Genomic DNA, 22942 nt, shown 5'->3' with positions numbered 1-22942 from the left:
GCCTCTTTGTTCTCTTTGCTCCCAGAGGTGGGACACTGATGACATTATCAAACATGTTGTTTTGTCAAGAGCAAAGTGCTTTGTTCAGCCACAAGTTCAGCCACCTATGAGCCTCCTGCTCACCCTGACCTCATCCCTGGTGTGAGCCAGATGCAGTCCAGCTCTCTCGGCCGTAGTTCCAGCCGTGGCCCTGATTTTGTTCCTGTGAGGATCACTCCATTCTGGGGGTGGCAGGAGTGCTCCTCGCCCTGCTTTCCACCTTCTCTGCAGGAAATAGGCTGGGACCTGTGTCGCTGAACTGTGACTGAGCCCTGGGCACAAAGCCCAGGTCAGTCTCTTCTGTTTCCCTCAAGGCTCAGAGTCCCTGCTAGGACAGATCGGACCATCAGCCTCCCTCCCTAGGGGTCTCCTGCAGAGCAGAACAACACTTTGGGCTTGTCATCAAACCTCCCCACCCTGCAGGTTCATTTTCCTTCCTTAATGACTTCACCGATGGGAGTGTCTCCACACTTCCATGCCATTGCTCTGTCTTGTTTGTTTCCACTCATTTCCCAATAGGAAAGAGGTTTTGGCACTTAATAAAATAATATTTTCTTGTCTTCACCTTCTCTCACTCTACATGGACTGCAGGACAATTATTGACAAGCCTCTTAGTGCATCAGACCTACCTTGCCATGAAGCTTTGCCCAGCGAGTGAAGAACATGTGCTTGCAGAGCCGTGAGGGACTCCCACAGGTCCTCTTCCCTGTTGTGGCATTGATAACCTCCAGGTCGGTGTTCCCCACAATCCAGTTCACGCTGAAGCTGGGAGATTTTCCGGGCTGCCGGGCATCAGCATGGCTAATCCCTGAAGGAGAGAAGGACACCAGTAACCTCCAGGGTTGAAAGCACTCAGAGGGTGCTAACATGTGGTGGGTTGTTGTGGCACATGGGACATCCTTGAGAGAACCTGCTGGCATCGTGGGTTGCACATGCTCTTGTCACCATTGGTTAAACATTACCAGACCAGCTGCCTTGCAGAGACATAATTTAGCAATTCCTATAGATTTTTTCCGCCTTGCAGGCAAACCTTTCATTAGCCTAAGGAAAGCCTTTGGATTGTAGTGTGAGCTGTTGACAGCAGTGTGACAGTTGCTGAGTGAAATCTTTCAGAAAGGCTTTAATGGGATAACAGCTTTTTAAAAGGAACTAAGCAATAAAGTGCTTTTGCCATGAGTCCCTTCAGGTGAGCTTTCCACAGTATGCTGGCATATTTATCTGCTATGAGCTCCTAGGGCCTCTGTTGTGATGGATGTCGAGATCACAGGGGATATATACAGGGAATAAGAAAATACAAAACAAACACTTCCTCATCACAGAGAGATTGTTAGACCTGAGTTAATAATTACCTTGTAGACATCACAGATCTACACAGAATAGTTTTGATCCCAGCCCTGTGTCTGCCTGCAAGATTCTTACCCCGTATGGAGCACCAGCTCTTCAAGAACTAGCTAGTATCCTAACAGTGATATTTGGACATCTTTAGGTGGAATGAATCTATTTAATTTTAGACAGCTGCAGTGATGAGGTTTACAGTCACCTGAGGTGACTGCATGATTTTAGTGTCATTCACATGGACAGTTTTGGACATCCAAAGCTGCATAATAAACCACTGCCTTCATGGATGAGATCTCCCTTGGCTCTAAATGCAGACCAGGGCTACAAGGTCAGGATGTGGGTGTGTACATGAGTTATTTTTAATCAGGTAAACTCCTGTCTCTTTTTAACCATTTAGTGTAGCTCATGAATCCCATTGCTTTCTCATTTCTTGTACCTGAAACGAGGGAATGATTAGTCTTTGCAAGAAAATAAGAGGAATAAAGAAAGTGGTTGGTTTATTTTCCAGCACAGGATAAATGCAATCAAGTGAGCTTTGCCTTGCCCTACTCATTAGTGCTTTTGGAGCAAAGAATCAACACTCAGAGCTTCCAAGGCTGGAAAAAACAGAGTGACCTGAAGCAGTCTGAATATTTTTGAAAACATGGGCATTGGATGATGTGTCTGGATCCAGCTGTTGTGTCCCTCTCTGCTAATTTGCTGTATGGGCCATTAGCCTGCAAACCTGGAAAACAAAAGCCAGTGTGGTGAGCAGGCAGGTGGGGACTGTGCTGGTAGGCAGGAGCTGCCTGGCACAGCCACGCTGGCACAGGACAGTGCCAGGGCTGGGTCTCTATTTCCAAATGGCAGTTCCTGCTGGAGCCCCTGCCTGCAGCAGCTCCAGTGACAGCTCATGGTTTGCACAGCTTGGTGGGACCGCTTTCACTGCTCCTGGGTGCAGGGAAGCAGAGAAAGGTCCTTTGCATTTTCTACTGAGAGAGTTGCAAAGAACTTTTGCAGAGAGCGAGAAGTGCTGATATGGGCTGTTCAGAGAGAAGGAGATTAGAGAAAAGACATCAAAGCCCCTCCTTTCCAAAGTGCCCCTTCTCACTCAGGGATCTCATTTTCAAAACAGATTCACACCACGAGCATGTGCTGGTCTCAGGCAGAATGGGAGGAGATGGGAGCTGGTGTGAATGCAGCACCTATTGCTTTGCCGAATGTGTTGAGCTTGGTAAGCTGCTGAGAGACATCACAAGAGAAGCAGAGGGCTGTGCAGGGTCTGTGGTGGCCAGGACACTGCCTCTGCAGGCAGCCCCCGTGTCTTACTTGGGCCCCCTCTGCATCATGGGAAGTAATGCCAGTGAGGGACATGCTCACTCTCTCCCTGGTCACATCTGCTCTGAGAGGGAGTTGTAAGAGCCAAATGGTACTCAGCACACAAAGAGACAGAAAGGTGGCCACTGAAGGAAAAAATTATATGGCACAAGCACTTTCTACTTTGTACTGGTGACAAAGCTGGAACAGCAGAAATCATCTCAGTCACTGGGACTGAACTCACTATCGTGTGTAGAAGAGAATTACAGCTAAGTCATAACCTCACCCAGGATTTGTAAACACATTCATGTCGTATTAATACCTCTTTCAATTTTTCCCCCTGAGATAACAGATCAGTCTGCATCTAAAACTCCAGTTCACCTAGGCAACAGGATTTAAACTGAGAGCTTGAAAATCAGATAGCTGCGTGGCGCTTGAAGAGCCCCTCTACACAGAATGGTATGCAAACAGATCAAAATCAGCTGTTTGACACTATGCATCACTCTCTGTCAAGATAGCACCCAAAAGCTTAGAGGATTTGAGTGCCAAAAAACATGATGGCAAACACTCTGCCATGAAAAATTGCCACAGGCCACTAAATACATAAAAATGTTGTGAAAGCAGTGGCCAGAAGGAAGGGCTACATGGAGGGCAGAGCAGGTTGTGGGTGCCCATCAGATGGGGGCTGTGCACCCCTGCCCAGCCTAGGACCTCCCTCTGGTCTTGGACTGTGAGAGTAGTCCAGTCTTGTACCAGTGCCTGGAAAACCCTCTGGGCTGGTTTGGCTTTCATGCTTTCTCTTCCCAGATATCATATATAAGTATATGTATTTAGGTAAGTAGAAGATATTTTCATATCATTTTCCAAATGCAAGAGAAGATGTTTTAAAGAAAAAACCCATGAAACTCATGACAGACACAAATATAGAACATGGATATACTCTCTGTTGTTTTTTTATAATTTTTAAACACTTCTTCCAGATTTTCCTTTTGATTCAATTGTTCTGATTTTATTTGGAAGGAAACACCCAAATAACTTAGATGTTTTTATCTCCTTTATGTAAAACATCCTCCTTAAAATCCTCATGACAGAGTACAATAGAAGGCCATAGAAACTGGAAGGAAAAGAAACATCTTTGCACAAATAATATTAATTTGAGTACTGTGGGATATGAACTGAAATCTGTCCTCATTGTCCTCTCTCTCCCAGCAAAACCTCGTGCCTCTTCAGGATACCCTTTAGAACAGCCACAATCTCAAGAGAAGAGGATATAAAAAATACCCAGGACTTTTCTTCTTCTAAAAATTACACCCAAGAGTAATCTCAGTGAATGAGTGGAGTTCCATCTAGCTGGGACTGGTGTGAGTGGAAAACCTCACTGATTATTTTTCAGTGGAACCAAGGAGTTAATCTCAGGATATCTAATCACACACCATGCCTCTCCTCTCCATTGAAATGTTTGTACCGCTATGATCAAGTGACAAAATAATTGACACCCCTATAATTTAAGGACTCCTGCAATCCTTGACTGGCCTGATCTCCAAGACAAGTATGGGAGGTGGAGTTGCCTGGCTGAGACTGTGGAGGTCTGGTTTCTAATGCATTCAGCGTGGCTTTTGCTCAGTGCCCATCTCCTTAGTCACTGGATATGCTGTCAGCACAGTTGCCCAGGAAAAAGAACTGCAGCATAAGCCTCAGCAATGTAAGTTTTAATCAGCGTTGGCTCCCTGGGATTTGTGGGGGAGGGAAGATTACAAATAATGGCTTTAGTGACAAAAACAGTGCAGAGAGAGAGAGAGAGATTCCTCCCACTGCTCCTGGGCTGGGGAAAACTCACAAACACCACCAAAAGCAGAGCAAATCCTTTTCCAGACAGAAGTCTCTCGGAAGGAGGAAGACAGCCCTGAAACATGCAGATGTTTAAAGTGGCACAAGGGTCCCTCTGATGCATTTCGAATTGCCTTGAAAACTCTGGGAACAACTCTTGGCATACATACACACTTGGGCCAAGTATTACCCACTGCTTTTACTCTGCAAGGCCAGCCCTGCAAAGAAATAGCTGTTGTGTGGTGAAATCTCTTATGAAATCCTCTACTGTGTTTTCAGCCCTCCCACAGTTCAAGTGGGTTTCCCTGTACATCCTGCAGACACAGTGGTAGTGTGTGTGCCTTTGATCTTAATGTATGGGAGCACTTATAACGAGTTAGGGCTGGCACAGGATGAGATCCGCTTTCCCAGTGCAAGATGCAGAGGCTTCTGGCAGCCAGGGCTGCATTGTCAAAATAACAGTCAGGTTTGGGAAATGGGGAGATATTTCCTGACCAGCTGCGAGTCCTTTCCTCCCTGCCACGATGTTATGTGGGAAGGAAGAGGGGGCTGGGTCATGTCCATGCTGGAACAGGGTAGGTGGGACAGGTGGGCATATAGACTGGAGGGGGAGTGTGGAGCACAGCTTCCTGCCTACTTGCACTGCACAGTCTTTGGCTAGCTGCACTGAAGAGTTAAAAAATGGAGATAAGCTGCTCAAATAAAGATAAGCCTTTTGACCTATTCACCTCATAACACCTACATGAATATTACACTTGCCAGATGTACTAAACCACACAGAAACTGAGAATTTCCCCAGTGGCTAAACTATCACTTCTGCCTCAGCCAAACTAATTTTGTCACAAGGATGTATTTAAAAAAAAAAAAAGACCATGAAATAGATAAGGGATAAACCAGCACTCTCCTGACTGAGGAACTTAGAGGACTTTGAAAGGCAATGGTACTACACTAAAGCTTCCTGACATCCCAGCTCTGTAAAGCTGACATTGTATTGGTGTCTCAGGGAATCCTCGCAAAGAACAATTATCGAAGTGTAAGAGTAAAATAGGGATCTAATCTGATGCAGAACTGGTGGCCCTTATCACTCACATGCCTCATGAGGACCTCAAGGCATTCAAGATTTCGTGGGATTTTGCTGGGATGAGGCTGGAGAGCTATTACTGGATGGGGGTTAAAGAAGTGGGAGTAAGGGGAATGGAGAAGAAGGACCAGAGACCTGGGGTAGGGACAGGGACTGGGAAGGAGAAGTGGTGGCACATTTTTCCCCCACTTCAGTGGGGGAAATACTGTTCAGTGTACAGTGGTTGTTCTCCTAGTCAGCTTGTATTCTTTTTGTGGCCACTGCATATGAAAAACAGACCTGGATTTAAACACAGTTTCTTCATTCTACAAATTCATACTCTCCGGGGGGAAAAAAAAGAAGGCATGAGATAATGGTTTGCTTAAACCCAAAAAACTTTTCTGTTGGTGACCAGCACAATTAGTGATGGGAGAGGGGATCATTTATCTGGCAGGCAGGTGTTTGCTTACCACTGAGAAGCAGCTGATTGCGCCGGTACGAAGCTGGCAGCTGACCAATGTCTTCTATCCTATGGCTCATTACCCGGGAAAGGTGACCAGTGTGGTAGAGGCTTCCCACAATGATGCTGTGCAAGTACATGGGTTCGATGAAGGAGCTGAGGAGAGCACCTTGGAGCCCGAGGATGTTCCATCTGAAAGAGAAATTCAACAGCAATAAAGCACAGGGATGGAGGAATAGCCACAGTAGAGCTACCCTGGAAAAATCAGCATAGGGCAGCACATGGCTTAGAGGGATGAGGGATGAAACCATTCCTGACCCTGTCCTATGCTACACAAAGCACTGTTGGGTTATTATACACCCATGGACTGATTCCGCCTCTGTGATGATTTTCAATTGCTGTTGTGCCATTGTCTTAAGGGATGTATTTCTGTCTTGTATCACTACAAGCAGAGGCTTCTTATTGGGAGCTGTTCTTAAAGCATTTTTTGTTCGATGGATGTTCGTTTAGTTTGTCTTTAGCAGAATTTTAATGTTTTTTCCTGTGTCTATAGTTTTTCACTTGCAATGGTAGAGCTAGAATGAGAGCTTTTACTACTCTACCTGTTTGTCATATATTACCATCCCCATGTCATACAGTCAAGCTAACACAAGACTTAAGTGGCCAAAATTCACACAAAATTTTTGAATGCCTCACAGGCTGACATTTCTTTGCAGAAATGACCATGAATATATGAAGACATTCATAAGAATTAAATCCTGGCCCTGAATAGAGAAAAAGAAGGACTTACAATTTTAGGAAATTAATTTTTAACCAATAGTTTGACCTGATTTAAAATGTTTGGAGTGATGGATACGTCTCACCCTGTTGCTGTCTTAAAGGTGCAGCAGAGCAGTGGTGGAAACCTTGGGGCCTTCTGCCTGTTAATGACTGTGAACTCCGTGCTACTGATGTTGGATTAGTTGTCAGAATGGTTCTGCATTTTAGTAGCCTATGATTTTTTACTTCAAGCTAGACACAAATATGATAGCATGCTTGCTCTAAATTCTTCAGGGGACAGCTAATTGGTTAAAAAGCGGAAAAATTAAAAAGGGGAAAGAAGTCATTTTGCAGTTATCTTCTTGGCAAACCTATTCAGCTCAGCCCATCTAAGAAGTTTTTCTCCACCACACAAATGCTAATGTTCTCTTACACTTGATAATATTTTTATGTAAGTCAAAAACAGTCAATCTGTTTGAATAGTTTTGAGTTCAGGAGTTCAAACTGAAAATGCTTCAGAAAATGTAGTTCTGGAGAGTGTATTTTGGCTCATTAAAAACCAAAATACCGGCAACATTTGGAACTCCGTAGCTGACTGAAGGAAAGGGTATGAGTTGCCTGCTATTTAAGGCATCATCCAGTGGCTGCCATGCTAAATAATGTGTTTAAAGCAGAATCTCCATCAGCAGCAAGCATTATGGTGCTAATTTCTTACATCATTGTTCTTTTCATTAATTAACATTTCTCAACCGTTAGTGCAATTATTGCAGTGCCTCCGTGCTGTATGTCTCTTTTCATGATTAATAAGGAGTCATTATATTTCCCTTTCCTGAAGCAGTCAATTAACACGGAATACTTTCCATTAATTACTGAATGTTTAAAACCAGCATGCTGTACCTGGAGAGCAATCTGCTCTAGGAACCTGTGACACCAATTGCTTTAAAAAGTTCTCTTTAAATTTTATTCCAAAAACACAAGCAATTTAGCTGGCTATATTAATTTGCCTCCGAAGCAGGGCTGTGAATGAGAAACATCTTTTAATCTCATGCAAGAAAAGGCAGCCATCTGGCTGCTGAGAATTTCAGAGTCAGACTCTCACTGTCTCCCTCTGTAAATGCAGGCCATTAAAGTAATGTGTTCATCTACATAAAACTCAAATGAAATATAAAAGGTAATATTTATATACAAACAATTTAGTCCCACAATTTAAACAGTCATTGGTTTTATGAAACATTTACTTTAGTCGATCAGATTTGCATAACTTCATTTTGGGGAAAAAAAGTGTGGTCATTTCTGCAATAACATCACTTTTAAAAGAAAGAACTAGCTGCCTCTTTGCATCTTATCATGATGCAAAATTAATAATGCAAGCTTAAGAAACAGAGTTAAATTCAGCTAACAGTACTATGCCTCCAACCAGTGTCTAAGGAGAGTAAAAAAATTAGACATATATCTTTGTCCAGATGGAAACTTGTAAGATATCAGTGTTGTTTTCAACATTTGACATTTTCTTAAAAAAAGCCTTACATATTGGATTGAAGGAGAGAAAAGAAGCAGCTAAACAGAAAAACAACATATGTTCAACAATATTGGGATTTTAGCAATATGCAAATCACAAGAAATCATCTGAGCTTTATTTACCAAAATAAGGGACTGCGTTCAGATTATAAATTAGAAGGTAATAATGATTATTTAATTTAAATTCTTCACAAGGAACCTACTTTTTCTTTAGACATATTTCTTTGCCTAATTCTGGGCATATTCATCCTAGTGTAAAAAGCCATTCAAATGTCAATGGAATTACATTGTTGGAAATCATAATATAAGCATGATCAGGTCACCCACTATGTATTGAAAGCATTCCATAAACATGAAATAATCCTTGCGGTGCTGCTGTGAGGTAAAGCCTCATTTTTAAGCCCTGAGGAATCAGGGCAGAAAGACAGCATGATTTGCTGAAGTCTGCAAGAGTTCATGGCTTCTGGACAAAATAGTTGTTCCTTGAGACAATTCTGTTTTCCCATTCCAAAAGAAAGCACAGGCAGGTGCAGGGGGTGATGAAGCTTCTGTATCACACACAGTGGGTTTTGACTCCAGGGTATAAGTTTGACTCCAAGATAAACTGGACAAAGGAGCCAGACTAAAAAAATGAGGAAGAAGAAATTTAACAAAGACTTCAGAGCACAAAAGCAAGTCATACCTGATGGGTAGAATGTGGTGCACAAAGAGACTGTCCCAATACCAAACACCATCCCAAGGTTGGAAGGACAGAGAAATCAGGAAATGTGCTGACAGTGAGAAGGCAATATTTGATGGGGACTGCTTGCTGGATCTTCTTGAACTATGCCAAGGCTGATGTCCAGCATCAGCATGGTGGTGGTGTGAAAGGGGATGAGGGTGATGGCCACCTGTACAGTGGCCACTTCTCAGTTCAACGCGATGCTGGTTTAGCAGCATCCAGAGAAAAGGGATGAAGAAGCAGAGAAAGAGCTTTGCTTCCAAATCTAGCCCAGGTTTGTCAAAGTGTTTAGATAGTTCCTTCTCTCTGGAAAGCAGCCCTGAGCATGTGCGAGTCCCACTAAGTCACAAGTTCTAGGAAAGGTGAGGTACTGTGCTGAGCTGGCCAAAACCAGATCCTGGCACTGCTGCTGTTGTCCGTCAGAGCACAGTAAAAGCACATTAATGATGGGGGAAATTTTCAGTTTCTCATTCTGCTACTGTTCTGTGGATAAAAAGGCCTACCTTGGAGGGCAGCCAGTTCAGTATTGTGCATAAACAATAGATTTTACTGACAAATATTTGGGGGAACGTCTTTTATAATCTTTTGTATTGTTCATCCCTTGACCAACACTGACTTGGTCCTTTGATATATGAACAGCTATGGGATTTTTTATAGGTAGATGATAGAGAAAGGTCCATCTGAGCAACAATGAAACTATCAATAAGGATATTAATTTTGAAGGAGCTATTTCTCTGTAGTCTAATTTAGGTCCGTGAAAGTAGCTGTGTTCCCATCTGTAACAAAGTGCTCTCTTCAAATGTGGCTTTTCAAAATAAAATTATTATTCAAAGCAATGCAGTGTTACATTTTGGGTCCTCAATATATCAAAGTGACTTTTCTCACTATGAGGAAATATGCTGGATCATTCTGAATTTTCCTAATTGTTCAAGATTTTAAGGGCTGTTTTCAAGGACACACATCTCTCTAATAACTTATATGCTATGTGCTTTGTAATAACCTTTCCAATAAAGTGAAAATCAACCCACTGCTCCCTTAGTCACAGATCTTATTAAAAAACCCCCAAATCTTCAGCAAGCTGGATCAATAAAACAGAATGTCTTCCCTTTTCACTCAAATAGGAGAGCTTTTTGTGCTTTAAATGGGAGGAAAGTATAGCCTTCCTTTTGTTCAAACAGCAGATATTACTGCACTGTTTACAAAGACAAAATCCTGCGTCCAGTTTTCAATATAGATAATCCTTGAATAAATATATTTTTGCCTGTTTGTCAATCACAGAAATGCCAGGGACAAGCTGGGAGGTGTCCCAGAGCAAGCAGCCTTTCTTTAATTAAATGCCGTGCTCCCCAAATCCTGGACGTGAAGCGGGCAGGGGGTGAGACCCCATAGAAGCCCCTCCCAGCTCCCATGTTCCTGACAGCTCGGGACCACCAGTGAGGTGTGCAGGGAAATGTGCCCCCACGGCAGAACCACAGCACAGCCTCCACATGCTGAATCTGTCTACGCCCCCTCCCTGGGATCAACAGAAATATGGATGATAAAATTAATGAGGAAGGGGTTTGGAGGCAAACCGGTGGGGGTGTAGAGGGCTGCAGCCTTCCTCAGGTCAGCATGTGGTTCCTTGCCCATTGCTGAGACATGATGTGACACACCTGGAGTCCCTTTGGTGGTGTTTCTAGCATAGGTTTGCACGTAGAGTTACTCAGAGCTGATGGCTGACATGCTCCTGCCCTCGAACCCCTTCGAAATGGATGTGGAGAAATTCACACAAGGCTTCAAAACATCTCAGGGAACTGTGTCCAGCTGAAGTGTTTCCTTGGGACCTTTGGAAACCTTGCCCATTAAAAAGCACTACTGATGAATTTCAAAGCTTATTTTGTTAAGGCTTTTTATAAAATAATTTTTTTTTTTGGTCATTATTAAGAGCTTTAAGTCTTATCCACTTGGTGTGTTGTTAACCTCCTGTACCACAGTTTATATTACCAATATTTCCAGCTATGCTTCACACAACATAAATTGTTATTCAGGGTGGCCTGTGCTCAGCAGAACACCTGTGGTGTTCCTATTTATATGACCATTTAGCTATTATTGGTTTGGAAACTGGAACTAGTGCATTAGTGTTTGATCTGTATTTTAACAGTGGGTGGTTTATATATGTTTTCTGGAACATACCTTGTGGTGAAAGATTGAAATTGAACTCTCAGTCACACAGAAAGGGGTTAAGAGAGAAAATTACAAACTATGGGCACAAATCATCTCTAATTGAAGATCTAGCTGTGTTAATTGATTTTCATTTGCATTAATATGCAGCCTTTGAAGTAGCTTTTCTTAAGAGTTACCTTGTCAGGCTCAGCCTTCTGTTAACAATGGCTCTGGTCGACAGGCTAACACTAGAATAGATCTAAGAATGCCAATTTCTAACACTGACTTCTAGTCTTGCATTTTTATATGTTACATTTAAATACAGCTTAATGTACTCAACTCATCTTATAAAATGTTACTTCAGACTCCCACTGCTGACTCCTGAAATGGTGCCTTAAGGCTACATTACCTTGCCATACTCTGAACACATTCTCAAGAAAAATTCCTTCCTATTCTCTAGCTTGTGGGTTCAAATAATCCACAGACCTTAGCCATGGGACATGGATAGACTACTCATGCTGTAAGGCAAAGTTTGGAGGTCCGTTGTTACTGTTTGTTTTGTTTTGTAGGTGAGGTATAATTTAGATGTTCAAGGTCTTATTTGACTTCCGGGCTTAATGTCACTTTTTTTGTGTGTGGTACGAGGAAGTGGATGACCATTAACCTGGTGGCAAGAAAATACACAGTCTTTTAAAGGTGACCTTTTGTGAAGCAGTAGTAAGAGAACAATTTTAAGGCTGGAGCTTACAAAATAAACACTGAATCCTGACTTTTATCTGCTGTATAAAGACAGTGTTTGGGAGGATAGTTCCCTACAAATCCTGCAATACACAAAGCACATTCCTCAGCCTGCATGCTGTCAGGGACTTTTGAAAGAGGACAAGTGTCACTTTTCATGCATTTACAAATAAGTTTACACACTGCTAGTGTGTGTAGATGCAAGTTTGCTGCACAGAAAGCTGGCCTCTCTCCAAAGTAAATACACCAGCTAGACATCCAGTGAATGTGAATGTGCTCTGCCCTGACCATAGCATGAGGTTGCCAGTCCCCTTGCTAAGGTCTATCAAGAAAGAGGGTTTGGATAAGAGCAGTGCAATGCAGAACTCTGGCACATTCAGACAAGAACTAATTTTTAGACTTATTCTTAGTGCTAAATACTTACACCAAGATCCTCAAAATAATTTGCACACATGGTAGTGGAGCTGATGTGGTGATGTGGGACCTGGGAATTCCTGTTTGTGCCGTGGGTCTGCTGTGCTGTGGAGGGCTGTAGTGTCTTTGTCTGTGTGCTCCCAGCACTTCTGCAATTCCCTACCAAACCACGGGCAATGGCAATCACTAAACCTTTCTGTGCAGCTACGCAGAGAACAGCTTGCTGTTTTGGGTTGCTTGACACTGGGAGAGGGAATTTCTCCAGTTTTCTGCATGGAAGAAGAAGGGACCCAGGTGCTGGTGATAAGATGAATAAACCCGATGAGCGTAGAAGAGCACAGGACAGGAAACTTTATACAGAATGGAGATGTGTGCTATCAAACTCAGGGCATGGTGGGCCTAGAGGATGAGCCATGGTGGAAGGAGACCAGCCTGAAGCTCAGACAGTGTTCCCCTGAGTCAGAGCACAAAGCATATGGAAGGGAAAATGGTTTTTCTACTCTGTGACAGACTCTGAATTTCATCTACAAGCAGTCAAGAGGGGTGATGGAATAAGAAGAAGTGCAAAGTTCTTTGATATTTTGTCCAGTCTTTCATATTTCTTCTGATTTAGGAATAAGAAGTGGAGACATTTGGAAATTATTATTTTATATATGCAATCATTTGACTGTGTGAACTGTCACCTGCAAATCTGGCATACACATACACACTGTGTGCTGTGGGAAGCCAGCATGGCTGTGCAGCAGGGAGGAGAGGCTCAGAGATGGGCAGGCTTTGTGTATCTGGAGACTATGTCATTGAAGGGTACACAAACAGAGAGCCAGTGCCCCTGAGACCCCAGGATGTGCTGCAAGTGCCACCCCTGAAGCTGGCAGAAACCTGTGCACAAATCAGTCCTGAAAGTTTCTGAGGATCAGAGAAAGAATGTAGTGCTGCTGCTTCCTAGTGTTTGGTTATTGTGTTTAGGTTGTTTAGATCCTCAAAGAGCATCTGAGCTCTAGAGACGTCTATTTTTCCCCCCTAGATGCGTGTGCTTGTGTGTGTGTATGCCTGTGTGTGTATGACTGTGCGTATGAAAATTTTCCTTCAAACATTGGTCTTCTCTCAAATAGCAACTGCAGAGACTTCATCAGCAACAGCAGCATTAACCTTGCACTGACCTTCTAATAAGCAAGGTATGAACTTATCCTGCATCCATCCTTAGTGTGAGAGAGGGAGATGAAAGGAGGTTTAATTTGGCCCATTGAATGGGTTTGTTGTCACAAAAAGCCTAAACTCCCTTAGGGCTGTAATGTCCCTGTTGACGTAAAGATTTTAATATAGGTTATGATTAGCATCAAGAAAATGTTAAATGACATAAATTTACCCCCAGATAATAATTTTCAAAATTATTTTTCCTATGTTATTGCTGCTTTTTCACAAATGTATACATTACAGAGGAAAATGGAGGTCAAAGGTGTTAGCGTAATTAATGAAATATGGGTCTAAAGAATGTGGTTTAATACTAAATTCTATGGCACTGAGAGGCTGAACTCGCTTCAGCTGCACTGTGAGGCTCACAGCAGTTGTGAGTGTAAATCTGACGCTCTCTTAGAATTGTTTAGGGATTCACAGAGCCCAAAATTTAAATTTACACATATAAATGCATAGGTTTTAAAGCCAGAAGAAACCACCAAGATCTAGTCTGACCTCCTTTATAATGCAGCCACAGAATTTCACCTTGTAATTCCCTGCCTGAGCCAAATAACATGACTATTCATGCCAGAAGGGTTTGTGCTTTAATTCAGTGAGAGAACAGGTATGATACCAGCCTGTATCAACAAAACCACAGAACACAAATAATGCATATCAAGCATCAAATTCTCTTGAACTCATGGTGATAGTAATAAAAATTGCTAAATGTCTTTGAATAACAAATAAATCTGATTAAACTACTCTGTGATTATAGCTATCCTGTGAGCAAGAAAGAACATAAATTGTTAGATATGTGATTTATAGAATATTATTCGATTTTCTCAGTAACTTTCTATGTTCTTGGGTCTTTGATATTCTGATAGCAATGTCCTTTGCAAATAATGCAAAATGATGTATATTTCAGCAGCTACTGGCTAGATTCTCAAGAGGAAGCATTCCCTAATAGCCCAGTGCTCCTGAGGGACTTTTACAAGTAGTAAAATCCAAAGTATACAAGCCAGATTTTTTGTCAAATATCACTTATACAAACATGAATTTCAGCTTCAGAGATCTCTTTTTTTCTCATCGCAAGACAAGCCCAGATGATGTGCAACCAGATTCCTCCATCCTGCAGACATTTGAAGAGTCAGCTACCTACGTGGTAGGGCAAATATCTGGTGTCTGAAGTGTGGCACAGAAATCAACTACTGATCTCTTCAGTGGGGCAGGAGTGGGAAAAGGGTCCTTACACAGCAATCTCTTTGTCCACTGAACTCCTTTCCCACCTGCACTTTCTATTATCAGAGGTAAAGAAGGCAGAAAACAGTCCTGTATGTGCTGATACAAAGGTCAAGTGAAGAAATTTTTGATTTCTCCCCCTTACAGGTGAGGATACTAAGGATAAAAAATTATCATAGATGGCATTTAATGTGGTAAACTGAAATTTGGGATAAAGTATAATGCAGATGGCATATCCCCTCTTCTCAACCTCTTTTTAACTGGCCCTTACTGGTGAGAGTAAACATTTGCTGTTAGAAGTGTGGAATAGTAATAAATCTTTTGGTTTAAGACAAATCCAAGCTCATTTGAATTACAGTGCAAATAAATAATAAAAATTGCAATAATTTGTACAATTATGAAATAATAATATTAATGATGAGAGCTGGATTTTTTTTTTAACTTGCAAAATCTTTGTGCCAGATCCTTTTTTTCTTCACAGTTTTAATACTGTTTAGATGTGTGGCAACAAGGAAAGGATTCACTGAAAGTTCTTAACAGCTGTACTTGGAGAAAACCCAGCTCCTGAGACTGTGCATTATTGTCACCATCCCCATCAACAGCAAATGTATTAGTGTTTGCAAAGCTCATATATAAATCACTAGCTAATGTAATTCAAAACCACAGAGAGTGCAGTATTTCTGTTCTTGAACTTAAATTTGTTTAGTTTTTTGAGTCCATATGATTCTGAATTTGGAAAACCCAGCTGCACTTAAATCCAGTGCAGGACATCCACTGAATAAAGTTTGAGTTTCCTGTTATCTCCTTATGAATAAATGAAAACATTACAGCAGAAGTAGCTCTTTATCCTTCATTTAAACATAACAGTTGTGATGATTACACTTAGCAGAGGGTGGATTTTGTGATTGTGGTAGTATTTCCATTTGCTGGTTTGCTCCTACCTTTTTATGCCAAAATGGCAGGCATTGCTAAGCCAACAGACTAATTTAGCTTCAGAGTAGGTCATCCAGTTAAAGCAAAGAGCAGAATTTATGCATTTGCATTAAACAAAAGATTTATACTTTTTTTAAAGATTATGTTTATATTGGCCTTTAGTAATTGGGCCAAATTCTTGGCTGATATGATTTAACTGAATTCTTAAGTGGGATATTTCAGCAGAGAATTTGATCATAGTATTTACATTTTTATAGCTATAATTTGATATATTTTACGTGTAGATCATGTAAACATCTATGGCTACTGCACTTAATATGTATATAATTATGAGCATAAATATACATGCATGTATAGATATATACTAATAGTGCAATAAGTAAGCATCCAGGAGCACACACTTTTATTTCGGTTTATGATAGCCATCATTTACCATTAGCTAACATCCTAAATTGACAATGGGGAATGTGTCTACATTTTATGTCCCACAATGGAATAATTATGAAATATTTATTGTATGGAAATTATCCTACATAAATATGTGTTGTATTTACTGGACAGAACAGAAACTCACAGAGGGGGCTGTGACATGAGAGTTCTGCAGTGACATTTGAAATAATAGGAATATTCCTAGCAGCTTTTAGGACACTTTATCCAATTGGGTACAAACGAGCTACGTTTATCTGTGTGATGGTTGGTTTGCAAGTTTTGGGGTAAATGATCCAAGAACAGCAGAGTTGGACGTATTTTATTTGCACAGTGAAATTCTATTGGCAAAAAAAGCTGCAAAGACAGTTTATATTTTTGTCACACTGTAATAAGCGACTAACGACCCACAGAGAATTTGGGAAAATGTCCTATTTACATTCCGTCCTGTTCATATGGCCTGTTTTTGCATACAAAGGAGGTTTGTGTTTCCACAGGGTTTGTCAGCACCTGCTAGATATTCCCCACCAGTCTCCACAGTCCTCTTTGGCATCAAACTTCATTTCCACATGTAAAGACTTTTGTATATGTGTCACGTACCTGGCGATTTTGTCTGTACAGGACATGGTGATGAGCTGCTCTCCCAGCAACACCCCGTCCCACGTCTGAGCTGCGTTGTGACACCGGACAGGTATGGTTCCTTCCCCAGACTCGATCTTAGTTCGGAGGTGCCCACGGTATTTTCTCACTATGTGCTTGCTGCTGTTCACTGGGCAAAATAAACACAGGAGTGACAATAATTAAATGTTTTTTTAGAGAGAACCTGAGAGACTGTGTTCATGCCATAGCTTGCATTTGCAGAACCACTTGTGGAGGTCCTTTAAATTGGATGCAAAATTAGATGAGATTACGGCCCATGAAAGCAGCACAGTGCAGAAAAGAAGGTGCTCCCTAGCATGGTTGTCTTTTCACATCAATTAAAACTTACACACAGCACACGCAGAGCTCACATTCCCCTTCTATTTCCCTTATATGTTTAAAAAGAACAGAGAAGCTTTGTTTTTTAAAGAATCAGTACAATTTCTTGGTTTAGGAGTGATCTGTGATGGGGTAATATTTGGAAAAGCTTGGTTCAATGAGTGTCGTCAAAGACTCAGCTGCGTGATACCGACCAGCCCAATACTCCACTGCGATAATCAGTGACATTTCCTGAATAATTTCAGAACTGAGGTTTTGATTTTTTATCACAAAATTTCTTTGAAAATTCTGAAAAGCTAAAGGCTTATACTCTGGATCAAAAGCAAATCAAAACTTGGTAGTTATTCATTGCTTGCTGAAATACCTTCTGCAGTCTACCTGAAATGATGCACCCTCCTGCCTTGTGTCATACCTTTTATCACTTCAGTGATATTGTATATTTGAGTGCAAGGCATCTGCCTCTGGGATGTCACAGGGCAGCTTATGCACTTGTCCTGCTCTGCAAGGAACTGAGTCCTGCAGATATGCAGTAAGTACAGAAGATAATGACATTTCAAAAGCACTTCACCTTCGTTTTTATGAAAAGAGAAAAACTGAAGTTCATTATCAAAATCACTCTTACCCTCCTTACACTGCTACTTTACCCCTGGGTATTTGGGTTTTAAGAGAACAGCAAGGAACAGTAAGGAAATCCAATGGGTCTGCTCACCACCCTAGCCTCAGAGGGTTTTGATGGAGGACAACTTCTCCCTGAAGCAGACCTTTCCATTTCCCTCTAGCCCAAAGGAAAATAACGAAACACAGTACATGATGGCCTTTTCTGTGTGTTTAAGGAAAAGGAGATCTGCTTCTACAGACCTGCTTTTGCCCATATTTCCAACTGTCCAGTGTATTTTTCTGTGCCTTCCCCCTCAGCTGTACCAGAAGGTTTCTGCTTGTGGAGGTGATGCTCCTCAGCCAAAGGTGATGCTCCTCAGTCCTCAGTGGCCCACGGGGGCTGCCTGCATTCCTGGCACTGAGTAACACCAGTGTGTCAGAGTGGGCTGATGGAACCTCTGACCACGAGCAGCTGGCTCTGTGCATGATCCCCAACCACCCACTCCTTCCCTCTGTCATCTTTGTACTGTCTTTGCTTTGTATGGCTATTGTCTGTGCTGTGAGCTCTGATGGAAGCAATGGATTGACTTTGGCTGCTGCCAATGGATGGTTTGCAAAAAGGGAATGGAAAAATAAATTGCTTCAGCCTGTTGGGATTAGCAGAGGCAGCAAACACATGTAGAACAGCAGAATCAGCTGTGACCTGCCAGCAGACGGGCAGCAGGGCCCCCACCAGTTGATCATTGCCTCTTCACTTCCTTCCTGATTTTTTAAAATTTAAGATGGGAGTGTGCATGCCAGTAGGGGGCTGGACCAGATATCCAATAGATTGGTTGGCCATGGCCCAAACTGCTCTCCACCTAAACTCAGGCTCCATCATTTCCAAAATATTTGCAGATACTGTAGGGTTTGTTTGTGCTGCTACAGGGTCTGAGTTTGAGGAAGAGTTGTTGTTGCACTGCCATCTCCATCAGCAGCCATGTCCCAGTAGGGGATGTGGAGGGTCCTTGTGCCCAGCTGTCAGAGAGCACCTCACAAACTGAGGCACTGCAGTAACCACAAGACTTGGAGTATTGTGGATTTTCAAACTTCAGTTATGAGGTAAACCGGGAAGAACCAATGGGCAAATAAAAAAATCAGTAAGCAAAAATGCCAAAGTCTCACAAATGTCTTAGATCCCTCTACTCTCAAAATTCCTGGTTGTGCCAACACTGTCAGGAAACCACTTTCATGGCCATGTGTGTTGATCCTTTCTACATCCCTTTTGTCTGGGGTGCTTACTGCAGTATCATTCAGAGGATGCTCTTTGGACAGAATTAGCTGTCTGGGAACTGGTCCATATTTTTCTTGGGACTCTGTGGGGAAACATTTTTTAAAAACTTGAAACAGTGGTGAGCAGTATTTTTTATTATTAAGCCACAGAGTCTTGAGAAAGGTAGCATGAAATCTGGACAATAAAAGTAGAGAGTGATCACTTCTGCTTAGTAAACACATCTGGCTGAGCAAGAGTGAGAAATGTATAACGCAACCACTTTGCCTTTGTCTGCACATCCTCCGAACCGATGGCAGGGCAGAGCTAGATCTCTGCCAGGGAAGCAGTGAAGAGTGACTCAAGAGGCTATTGCTGTTTTGTCTGGTAGAAAGTTTGACTCTAAGCAAATAAGTTCTCTTTTCCTAAGCTTTCCCACAGGTATAATGAAGATAATGATGCTTCCTTCTTATGCAAATTCATTTAAAGGTACTGCTCAACAACTATTTATGAAAAACAGATGCTATTCTTTCAGTAAAGATCTACCACAGGAGTCTGCCTGCTGGAAACCCTCCAGGATAAAATGAATTTTTAGTCTTTCTTTCTCCATTTTTTAAAAAGAAAAATATTTTCTCTTGTTACACTTTTCTGTCTCCATTTCCCATCTCTCTACATTCTTCTCACTTCCTCACTCCTGCTCTGACCCTCCCCTGTAGGTGCCTTGATGTCTTAGATTACTCTCTTTTTTGGGCAGTTCACCATATTGATACACACACATTTCACATACATGCAAAAGGACATGTAACTGCTAGGGAATTCTACCCATTGCAGTATAATATGAGCAGCCCATCATTTATGTAACTTTGATTTCACTATATAAGTGTTACCTAAGTGAGGGGCAAAGCGTCCCACAATATGCTGATAGAGATGAGGAACCAGTTCAGGAGAAGAAATAGCAGCAGCTCTGCAAACAATTTTTGAGCACTTGGAGAATTTAAAGCCAAAAATTTTTGGGGAGAGGAATCTGAAAGACTTCTGTGAGTTTGGTAGGGGTCTGCTTATTTAATTTTTCATTCGTCTATCTGGTCTTCTCGGTTTCCCTCAGGACCAAAGGAAGTATAAAAGCCAAAGTACTCCATATATGGTGGTTCTTACAGCATTCTGGGCCTGGCCTGCAAGTACCAAAACCTGAACAATAAAGTTTTTAAAAGCATCAAGGAAGTGTGTGCAAGTGCACTGATCGTCTCAGTTTCCAAATTATCATATTAACTCAGCCATGTGTAAAACTTTGCTCCCTGTCATGCACGCTCTGCCCAGGGTGCATCCGAGCAGAGGGCATTGGCTGATAGGATTTAGGCAGCTGTGGCCAGTGTCCACTCACCCCAGCATACACTTCCACAGTTCTGATAAGGGGTTTTAGCTGCTCAGTGCTATTAAATTCAACGAATAGGGTGTGATTAAAACCTCGTGCCGTACCGCCTGTCTCAGGCTGCTCGCATTGCTGGGATAGTTGGCATGCATGCTCCAAAAGATTATCTGTGGCATTTATATAAAACACTAATAACCCAAAGCTCTGAGCACTTTCAGATTGCCAGTGATTAAATAAATCCAGATCCGCAATTGGAGCACACTGAGTTAAGTAGCACAGGAAGATATAAATATTGAACAAAGGAAAAGATGAGGCTCTAAGTTTTGCACTGAAGCTGCAGAGAGAGTCCAGCACATAAGCTACATGACAGCAGTAAAAAATGCAGTCCACTTTCTGGCACATGGGTATTTTAAAGCAGTCTCAGACATGTATTTATTTATGCATTTTAAAGTCACAAACTACAGTCTACTGCTGTTCTGCTGTTCAGTACGATCAAAGCATCAGTGACTATAAGCACTTCTGATCTTTGCTGTGCTGGTTCTCCAACTGCTTAATCTCAACTAATTGCAGGGGAGAAGGTGTCTGTGGATGCCACTTCAACCAGAACAAAATGTCAATTCAAGCCGGAATTGGAAAGGACAAATTTAAAAATCATTTGGAGTGGATTTACGATGTGTGCTACACTCAGATGTGGAAATTACTCCTGAGAGTTCCTAAAATAAAAAGGTGCTGGATTATTAATTATTGGATTAGAAATGTACACAGGTGTCTTGTATTTAAAATCAGTGAAACCCACTGATTTCAAGGCTCACCCCTTATTTTGGTATTTTCTCCAGGACCAGTTATGGCTTACATGGTAATGAAAAAAGCCACTCCATATTTATTATTTAGTTAAAGAGTGAAGAGGAAATGGAAGGTGATTAAACAGAATCACACTCTGTCTGAAATTTTGCATGACTGCCTCAGATGTTCATTTTCTGTTTCCCCGCTTCAATGGAGGCTGTTCTCTCCTCAGGAAGGAAGAAATAAAACAGCCTATCTTGCATTTTTTTTTCCATGGTTGACCCTCCATTCCTCAGCATGGTTTATAAAGCATCCTTAGAGCAGTTTGAGATAAAGGGGTGGAAAGAAAAATGCTAACATCTGACTGCCTTTGTATTTTGGTGGTTATTAGAGATGCACTTTCCTCAACCAGGTGCTGAATAAATGTGCAATATTACTGTTTCTGGAGGTGTTGAAGTGAGAATCGTGGCACAGAAAACACTTTGGGTGTGCCTCCTCTGCTGGGAGGGCTGGCTGGTCAGATAAATCACTGCTGTGCTGTGCTTAGTGACCAGCACAGAGCCACCCTAAAATGCCATGGGCCAGGTTTGGAAGCAAGAAACTTAAGGGGTATTCTGAAAGAAGTCTGAATTTAAGGAAAAAAGAATAGGCAATCTCACAACATGCAAAGCTGAATTGTGGCTTCTGAGGGTAGGATTCATCACACGGAGGGCTGGACAGGGAAAAGCAGTGGCCTTGTCTGAGGGCCTGCGGAGCTGCCTCTGTGGTGAGCGCAGGGATGTGCCCTTCCCAGGAGGGAACACAAGCACCTGTCTTGCCCAGGTTAAATGGGCTAAAACTATGTTGAGATGAATCCCTTAAAGTCTAGATGAGACTTTTAAATATAAGCCATGAGGTCTACTGGATCTGAATGCAGTCCCAGGAGGAATTTGCCTGCTCCCAGAGTCATGTGCTGCCTACCATGTTGTAGCAGAGTTCAGTTCAGATTGACGTGTTGGACCTCATCATTAGGCCCTATATACAAACACAAATGCTGAATATATACTTCATCTGAGAATGTTACAAAACCTGGGACACCTGTAATTTTTTGAACTGAAATTAACAATTCAAATTGAACTTCTTTACCTTTTCTCTCCTTCCTGTATCTTTCCTTGCTGAAATACTGTCTTTTGACAGCAGTCCTTACCTTGATAAAATCTGCCATCTGATAAATGATGTTACCTTTGGCATATTATTCTTGCTCTTTATCTTCAATCTATTCTTAATCTTCAAATAACAGTTTTCAGTCTTTCTACTTCTTCCATAATTTTTCATCTGCCAATAGTTTCAAGTGATGTACTGACGAGGTATAAAAGCAAAAGCAATTTTTCCATTCATAGGTTATCAATATGTGGCATTTAATCCAGAAGAACCAATGAAGGGAAAAATTTGAGGTTTGAATGCAGAAGAACATGAAGGAAATGACTGCATTATTTATCCTCATCTGTTTTAAGTACCTATTAATTAAATTATGATTTTTGGATTGAACTGTGGTGTTAGAGACAGTAACTGTAGGAAGGTGTAAGAATGCCATTCCAACATGTTAAAGTATGTCAGTGGTGTTTTTTATGAAAACTCTTCATTTTGGTCCATCAAAATGCTTCCATATATGATCACTGAGGGGCAAAATTTCATCTGTTCAGATGACACAGCAATTTACAGTGAATTTTTATTATTTTTGTAGACTAATATGAAATGTATTGAAAGCTCATCCTAGGGAGAAGTGCCAAAATACCTTTATTGAGTTAACTGCTAGAGTAGAGAATGACACTTTAACACATGAAACCCATTTTACCACTGGACTAACTTCTAAGTAAGCCCTGGACTCCCAGCAAGCTTTAATC

At 41.7% G+C, this 22942-nt stretch overlaps 1 protein-coding gene across 1 annotated transcript in view; it reads right to left on the bottom strand.

Moving 5' to 3' along the window:
* ADARB2 (adenosine deaminase RNA specific B2 (inactive)) overlaps positions 1 to 22942 on the bottom strand; it is a 305220-nt gene that overhangs the window by 4433 nt on the left and 277845 nt on the right. The window contains exons 7-9 of the mRNA XM_032708225.1: positions 16684 to 16852; positions 6031 to 6212; positions 669 to 847 (exon numbers count right to left, since the gene is read on the bottom strand). Of these exons, the coding sequence (XP_032564116.1) occupies positions 669 to 847; positions 6031 to 6212; positions 16684 to 16852 (530 nt within the window). The remainder of the gene's footprint in view (positions 1 to 668; positions 848 to 6030; positions 6213 to 16683; positions 16853 to 22942) is intronic.

The sequence above is a fragment of the Chiroxiphia lanceolata genome, chromosome 1 (assembly GCF_009829145.1).
Source record: "Chiroxiphia lanceolata isolate bChiLan1 chromosome 1, bChiLan1.pri, whole genome shotgun sequence".
Lineage (NCBI taxonomy): Eukaryota > Metazoa > Chordata > Aves > Passeriformes > Pipridae > Chiroxiphia > Chiroxiphia lanceolata.
The sequence above is the reverse complement of the archived record's forward strand: the minus strand, read 5'-3'. Positions and strand labels throughout refer to the sequence as shown.